At 41.3% G+C, this 7,500-nt stretch overlaps 1 protein-coding gene across 4 annotated transcripts in view; it reads right to left on the bottom strand.

The window, feature by feature from the left end:
- LOC123516556 (limbic system-associated membrane protein-like) overlaps nt 1-7,500 on the bottom strand; it is a 117,095-nt gene that overhangs the window by 45,365 nt on the left and 64,230 nt on the right. For 3 of the 4 annotated variants that reach the window (XM_045276038.1, XM_045276041.1, XM_045276040.1), the window contains exon 5: nt 301-432. In XM_045276038.1, coding sequence (XP_045131973.1) covers nt 301-432 — 132 coding nt within the window. The remainder of the gene's footprint in view (nt 1-300; nt 433-7,500) is intronic. The other variant, XM_045276039.1, reaches the window with a different exon arrangement.

Raw genomic sequence — 7,500 nt, 5'->3', positions numbered from 1 at the left:
CACACAGTTAGAAAATACTAAATAATGCACAAGACCACACGATAACACCAGACACAGTTAGCCGTTAGAAAGTACTCCAATATACATAACAAAGCCACACGAAAGCATCAGACAGAAGAAGATGCCCACAATTTTGACGCGTTACAAAGAATCAATGTCTCCACCACCCCTTCCCGTTAGAAAATACCCCAATGCACATAACACAGCCACACGAGAGCGCTAGACAGAGGAACGTACCCTTAGCTCTTGACATGCTAAAAAGAACCTCTTAGTTACCACCGCCAGTTCCGCAATACTCACAGTTAACGGACAGCATGATGCGCTTGCTGACAGAGGGCGGCACACCGTTGGAGGCGATGCACAGGTAGGCGCCGCTGCTGTTTCTCTGGACGGCGTGCAGCGTGAGTTTCCTGCCCAGGTGCTCCTCTACTGCTGAGGGAGAAGGAGGAGGTTCATAACGGGGCCACTGTTGAGGTGAGAGGAGTTCAGCAAGGTGGCAGGGAAGTGTATGCCAGTAGATTGAAAATGGTGCTTGTGGTGGTGGTGGTGGTGGTGGTGGTGGGGTGTTTGGTGGTGGTGGTAGTGGTAGTGGTGGTGGTAATAGTAGGGTACTAATGTAAGACAAGAGCATTGAGTATTTTTCCTATGATTATTGTTTTTAGAATGGTTTTGATCTTTTGTCACCTCATCAGCACCAATACGTGGAAGGAGGAGGAGGAGGAGGAGGAGGAGGAGGAGAAGGAGGAGGAGGAGGAGGAGGAGGAGGAGGAGGAGGAGGAGGAGGAAGAAGAGGAGGAGGAGGAGGAGGAGGAGGAGGAGGAGGAGGAGGAGGAGGAGGAGGAGGAGAAGAATGAGAAGAAGAAGGAGAAAGAGAAGGAGAAGGAGGAGGACAAAGTGAAGAAGAAAAAGAAGGAGAAGAAGAAGGAAGGCGAGAACGAGAAGGAGGAGGAGGAGGAGGAGGAGGAGGAGGAGGAGGAGGAGGAGGAGGAGGAGGAGGAGGAGGTCAATGTAGAAAAACATAAACAAAAAACAAGCTTCGCGCCACATAAAATAACCATAACCGAGTGGCCAAATTCAATTAACTCACCAAGGAACCTTTTTTTGTCAACTATCTACAGTAACAACACAACCGCCTAACTTACCAACATACTAACTAACTAACTAACTGGCTGGCTGTCGGGGGGGTGGGTGTGTGAGTGAGTTAGTAAGTGACTGATGGATTGGACTGTTGTATATCATAACTGTCCGGCTTCTCTATCTCTCTCCCTCCTTTCTTCCAGTTTAGTTAAGGTGAGTAAGGAAGTGACTGAGCGATTGGACTGTTGTACTTGCGCTATGACCAGTGACGGGTAAGGCCAACAGTACCACTCCAAATGTTGTTTAAGTAAGTGGCTGATGGATTGATAAGCTGATCCACTAAGTAATGAGCGAATCAACTAATAAGCTAACCACACCAAGAGTAGCCAAGTCAACAACAACTCAGAAGATAAATGATTGCTTCTACTTTCACCCGTTCCATCCCCCCCTCATCTTCCTACTTTCCATAATCATCTCCTTCAACTCCCCCTCCTCCTCCTCCTCCTCCTCCTCCTCTTCCTTCGTTACACTAGCCTAATTTTTCTCTCTCACTCCATTAGCTGTAGTGAATTTGCCTTCCCCTCCCTGCCCATCTCATCTCTCTCCCCAATTCCTCCTTCCCCACAACAAACCCCCACCACCACCACCACCACCACCAACCACCACCACCACCACCACCACCACCTCCTCAGCTCGTCCCAAGTTTACGGATCGCATATTCAAAGTTGGAATAGAAAAACAGAATCAAAGAGTGAACTGTACAACTTGGGATGAGAAATGGTAATGCAGATGGGGTGGAGGAGAGGAGGAGATGTAGCTTATCTCTCTCTCTCTCTCTCTCTCTCTCTCTCTCTCTCATACGTCTGACTTCACATTCTCTTCACTGCCATAATTCTCGACTAATGGTGAGCTATAGAACTCACAAGAGAGAGAGAGAGAGAGAGAGAGAGAGAGAGAGAGAGAGAGAGAGAGAGAGAGAGAGAGAGAGAGAGAGAGAGAGAGAGAGAGAGAGAGAGAGAGAGAGAGAGAGAGAGAGAGAGAGAGAGAGAGAGAGAGAGAGAGAGAGAGAGAGAGAACTATCTTCAAGTGATTCTGTAAAAAAAAAAAAAAGGAAAAAGCAGTAGTAGTTTAGACACACATCCATTCCAGTAATGATTGGGTGACATCTCTCTCTCTCTCTCTCTCTCTCTCTCTAGCATCGATTTTTCCTCCACGTGCGAAGGAATCTGGCTAAAGGTACAAAAAAAATGAGAGGAAATGGACTCCAAATTATCCCATCTCTACAAAAATCAAGATGGAGAGTGATTCCCAAATGGACTGGCCAATTTAGATGTCTTGATGCTCCTCCTCCTGAAATAGTTCGGATGATAAGTTGGATAGAAATAAACAGGCAGAGAGTTCCAGAGTTTGCCGATGAGAGGGAATGAAAAAAATGAAGACCTAGTTGCTGCTTCTTGGACTAATAAAGTGGACGAAATAGAGGTGAGAAAAATGTGCGCAGTTTTGTGGTGTAGGAAGAAAAGGGGATCAGGAAAGGAGAGAGAGAGAGAGAGAGAGAGAGAGAGAGAGAGAGAGAGAGAGAGAGGGAGAGAGGGACATTCATCTTGTACATACTAAATAAACAGTTTTTGTTGGGTAACTTGCTATATTGGTTTCGTTTTTCTATTTTGTTCACTTTGTAGACATTTTGATTCAATTCACTTGATTATACTCTTTTTGATTTTTCTTTTTCCTCTTCTTTTTCTTTTCTCTTCATATTTTTTTCCTTTCCTTTTCTCTTTTTTGTTATTTTCTATTTTTCTTCTTTTCGTCTTCACCTACGTCTGATATACTTTTCTTTCCTAATTTTCTTCAACTCACAGGTTACAACTAACTGTTCTCTTTTTTTTTGTATAGACGTCTCATGGTTTCATATAATAATCAATAAGTGAAGTAAGGAGAAAAACTAATGGTGCTCCTTTCAATCATCAATGGTATGAAATATTAATACGTCTTTTATGTGAATTAGCTGCTAAGGAAGGAGTGAGGCTGGAAAAACAGGGAGAAGTAATAAATGTGAAGTGAATGATTGAGATAAGGCACCGTAAAAACAAGGGTCATATGGAGCCTAGATATTAAGAGGCAGTAAAGATATAGTCATTTAAACCATTCAGTACCAGGACACGTTTTCATATCTATTCTGTTTACTCTGCTTACTATTTGGTGTTTTCTTATTTATTTTTTTATTTTATGGACCATGTTGGCTTTTCACGGGAATTTATGGGCTGAAGGGGATACTTTTTTGGTACCCCCTATCTCAAAGCCCACCCGCTAGGAAACCGTTGCCCCGAGTGAGGAAGCCCAACCTACACTCGGACCGTGGACAGGATTCGAACTCGTGCACTTGGAGACCCCTCGGATCCCAAAGCACGCATGGTTCCACTGTAAAACGGCGCTTCAGAAACTTACGATGGAATTAATGTAGTAAAGACTCTAGCCATTAAATTTTTGACCTCCATAGACCCTTCCTAATTAAATAAAATAATCTAATCGCATCCCATTACTGAAGGTGTCAAAGATAAGTGTGTTGATCTCTCATATCTCAGACTGCTAGTTATAATCGAAATATAATCCACGAAAAATAGAATGCAAACTACAGTAATGGCCTCAGGCAAATATAGAGTAAGACAGAATAAAGTGGAAAAATAATATACAAATAAGAAAAATAGGCAACAAAATACCCGCCACAAAATACAAAATAGCGACCATTACTTTGACATTAAGAGACATGGATGTGGAGGGCAGCGTTTGTACGGGACGAGAGGTTGCTTCATGCCACAGTTCGGTTCGCTAATGAAAAGTCACGAATAAAGTACGTAATTATGTGCTCCACTCGACTAGAATTTTTTCCCTAAATGCCTTAATCACCTTTAATTATTCAACGTTATTTTTTAATTTTTTTCAGTATTTCAATTCATGCAGTAACAAGCAATAACGCGCATCCACTTAATTATATTTTTATCTATTAATCTACTTCAAATCAATTCATGTCGTCATTCATGTGTTACAGAATACAGAAATTATTCCTATTATGGCATAACTTTTCACTTTTAATCAGTTTTGTACTAAAGTCTCTCGTGTACATCACTTAGAGAAGACAAAATTAATCTTTTTATTCATTCTTTTTATTAACATTGGTAATTTAATTTATAACGACGATATTGCTAAAGAGAAATTGACAACTATCTATCTATCTATCTATCTATCTACCTATCTATCTATCTATCTATCTATCTATCTATCTATATATCAACAAAATAATGATTCACTAAATGTCTCTGAAAAATTAACAAAAAACAAGCGTCCAACCTGCACATTATCCTTTTAACATCATTCATTATTACACTTGTTTTTTTCAGCTTCTGTGGACCATCAGTCATGAACACGTTAACATTTCTGCCTGAGGATGTATCGAGTTCACATTTCACTTTGATTGGCACTTGTCTCATTTATGTACGCCGTGAAACTTTCGCCTCAAAGGTCGTCTCCTGCTAGCGATGATACTGAATTTATCATTGCCCGGAGTGTCACTGAAGCTGCAAAGTTATGGTCTGTGTTCTTGCCTTGTGACAGATTCCGAGTGTGTGTGTATGTGTGTGTTTTATTTTTTTCCACTGGCTCATGAAGATACATTTTTTTTTACCTTGATATTTGTGTGCAATTAGACCATTTTATTGACATTACGAAGGGTCTATGGAGGTCAGAAGATTAATAGCCACAGTCTTCACTATTTGAATCCTCCACATAAGCTTCTTCATCTGCTGCTATCGGTAATACGGAATTTATCATTGCCCAAAGTGTCACTAAAGCTGCAGAGTTATGGTTTGTGTTCGTGCCTTGTGACAGATTCCGTGTTGTTTTTCTCACTGGCTCAGGAGAATAATACAATGATGCAGCGGACGTGGCAGTTATGAGTGTACACGCTTGGCATTTCTGAGATTTAACATGATTAGAGTGTGTGGCAGTGAAGAGAAAGTACGTGGAAGTTAAGAGACTATACATAAGAATTAAAAGACAGTGGAAGGAAGAATACAATACGTGACAATTAAAAGAGTGTACATTGTAGTTAGATATGTACGAAGTAGTTAGGTAATTGTACATGGCAGTTAAGAAAATATCCACGGTGTGACTCTGCTGGGAAGCGTGCGAAGGGGGCAGAGAGGACGTCACCACACACACCGGGACACACACGGGCAGAGAGGACGTCACCGGGACACACACGGCAATTCTCATCTCAAGGTTAAGTCACGGATACTGGTGGTTTGGAAATGATGGTTGGGGAGTTCGATGCCTTAGAGCACACGGGAAGGAAAGACAAAGGAATGAAGAGAGAAAGTAGTGAACAATAGCATTAACCACGTCAATACTTGGGTATATTTTTATTTTGATATTTGTGTAAGAATAGATAATTTTATTTACATTAGGAAGGGTCTATGGAGGTCAGAAGATTAATGGCTAGTGTCTTTGCTATTCTAATCCCCCACATAAGTTTCTGAAGCTGAATAAAGTCACCAAATAGTAAGCAAAACGAATATGGAAACGCGTCACGGTACAGAAGTGGTTAAAAGGAAAGATGGATTGATTGAATACATGACTGGAAAGATTGATTGAAACTTAGTCCCTTTCTATAGCGGCAGAAGTGTATGGTACAGCAAAAGACGGTACTGTAGTGACTTTCCGTTCTGGTCAGCGGTTAGATTTTCTCCTCTTTGTATCATTTCCTCTGTGTTTTCTAGTCCGATCTGTTCCTCTGTGTCTCTATCAATATTGCAAGGGCAGCACTGCACCCCAAAAATTCAGTGCAACAAAATACCAACTAAAACGAATACGAAGTCGGAGTTTCTGTATAAAATCAAGATACACTTTGCATTCTATCGTACCAAGTAAAATAGAAATTCTCGAAAGCAATCATGGAGAGCCTCAATGCTTCCCTTGTCAAAAGCTACACTGTCAAACTTAACAAATCTTCCCTGATACTTTAGGATAAGTTCTACATTCTAGTATAGCAAGGTAGTAACCGCTACAGACTCACCACATGCACCATGCACAAGTAAAACCAAGAGAAAAAGAAGATTCAAGGCTAAGCGTTGTGGAAGGCAGCTAAAAAGAAAGCAAAATAGAGAAATCACAGAAAAAGATCAATGTTATGAAAACCAGACGATCTCGACACTTGATGAACTATTTAATTTAAAACGTCCCGCAATAACCAACTGACCTTAAGTATTACTAGACAACAGCTATGACAAATCAAAGGTTGGACTATCGCCCTACTACAGTGATTGTCTGTCTGTCTACGGGACTGACTGACCGGCTGTCTGACTGACTGACTGACTCACTAGTAAAATACCTCTTATTTACTTCCACACTTTCTACTGAATAAGTGAATAACCCAAGTTGCTGCGAACACTTACAAACTACTAGACTTGATAAGTGACGCAGGCTGAGAGCAAAGCTTTTTTCTTTCTGATACTCTGCAAAATTTCATGACCAGAATTTGTGAGCACGCCACCCATCAATAACTGTGCGTGTGTGTGTGTGTGTGTGTGTGTGTGTGTGTGTGTGTGTGTGTGTGTGTGTGTGTGTGTGTGTGTGTGTGTGTGTGTGTGTGTGTGTGTGTGTGTGTGTGTGTGTGTGTGTGTGTGTGTGTGTGTGTGTGTTATGATTTAACTTCAAATTTTAATTTATGTGTTAGGAGCAAGAGGAATTGAACTATGAATATCCTGTCTCTCTCTCTCTCTCTCTCTCTCTCTCTCTCTCTCTCTCTCTCTCTCTCTCCCTCAAATGTAAATTTCTCGGAATGAAACAATTAAGCAAACTACACGAGCAAACACAGCACTGTCTGTCACCGATTAATTACTGTGTGTGTGTGTGTGTGTGTGTGTGTGTGTGTGTGTGTGTGTGTGTGTGTGTGTGTGTGTGTGTGTGTGTGTGTGTGTGTGTGTGTGTGTGTGTGTTTCCTGGGATCATACATTTTCTCCCTCTCTTACTATTTTTTACTGCGTGTGTATATGTTGGAAGGGTTGGGAATGGAATATTTCAAAACATATATTGCGGTGGTGGTATGAGTGTAATGGTATACTAATATAAGACATAACCTTGCAGTAATCTGACCTATTAGAATAAAATTTTGCTACATGACACTTCGTAAAACATCTTTTCGTGCTAGGCATTAATATACACACAAGTTGTACCGGCCAAGGGCAACAAGGTGAAGTGTGATGTTTCTATTTCATATTATAAGTAAAGGACAGACCGAGGATGTTCAGTGAAGAGTAGAGGAAGTTTTTTTTTGTATGTAAGAGATGAGGACCATGCGCGTTTTGAGGTCCGAGGGGTCTCCAAGCGCACGGGTTCGAATCCTGTCCACGGTCCGAGTGTAGGTTG

Source organism: Portunus trituberculatus, chromosome 41, assembly GCF_017591435.1.
Source record: "Portunus trituberculatus isolate SZX2019 chromosome 41, ASM1759143v1, whole genome shotgun sequence".
In the NCBI taxonomy this organism is placed as follows: Eukaryota; Metazoa; Arthropoda; class Malacostraca; order Decapoda; family Portunidae; genus Portunus; species Portunus trituberculatus.
Note: the sequence above shows the minus strand (reverse complement) of the source record. Positions and strands in the feature narration are given on the sequence as shown.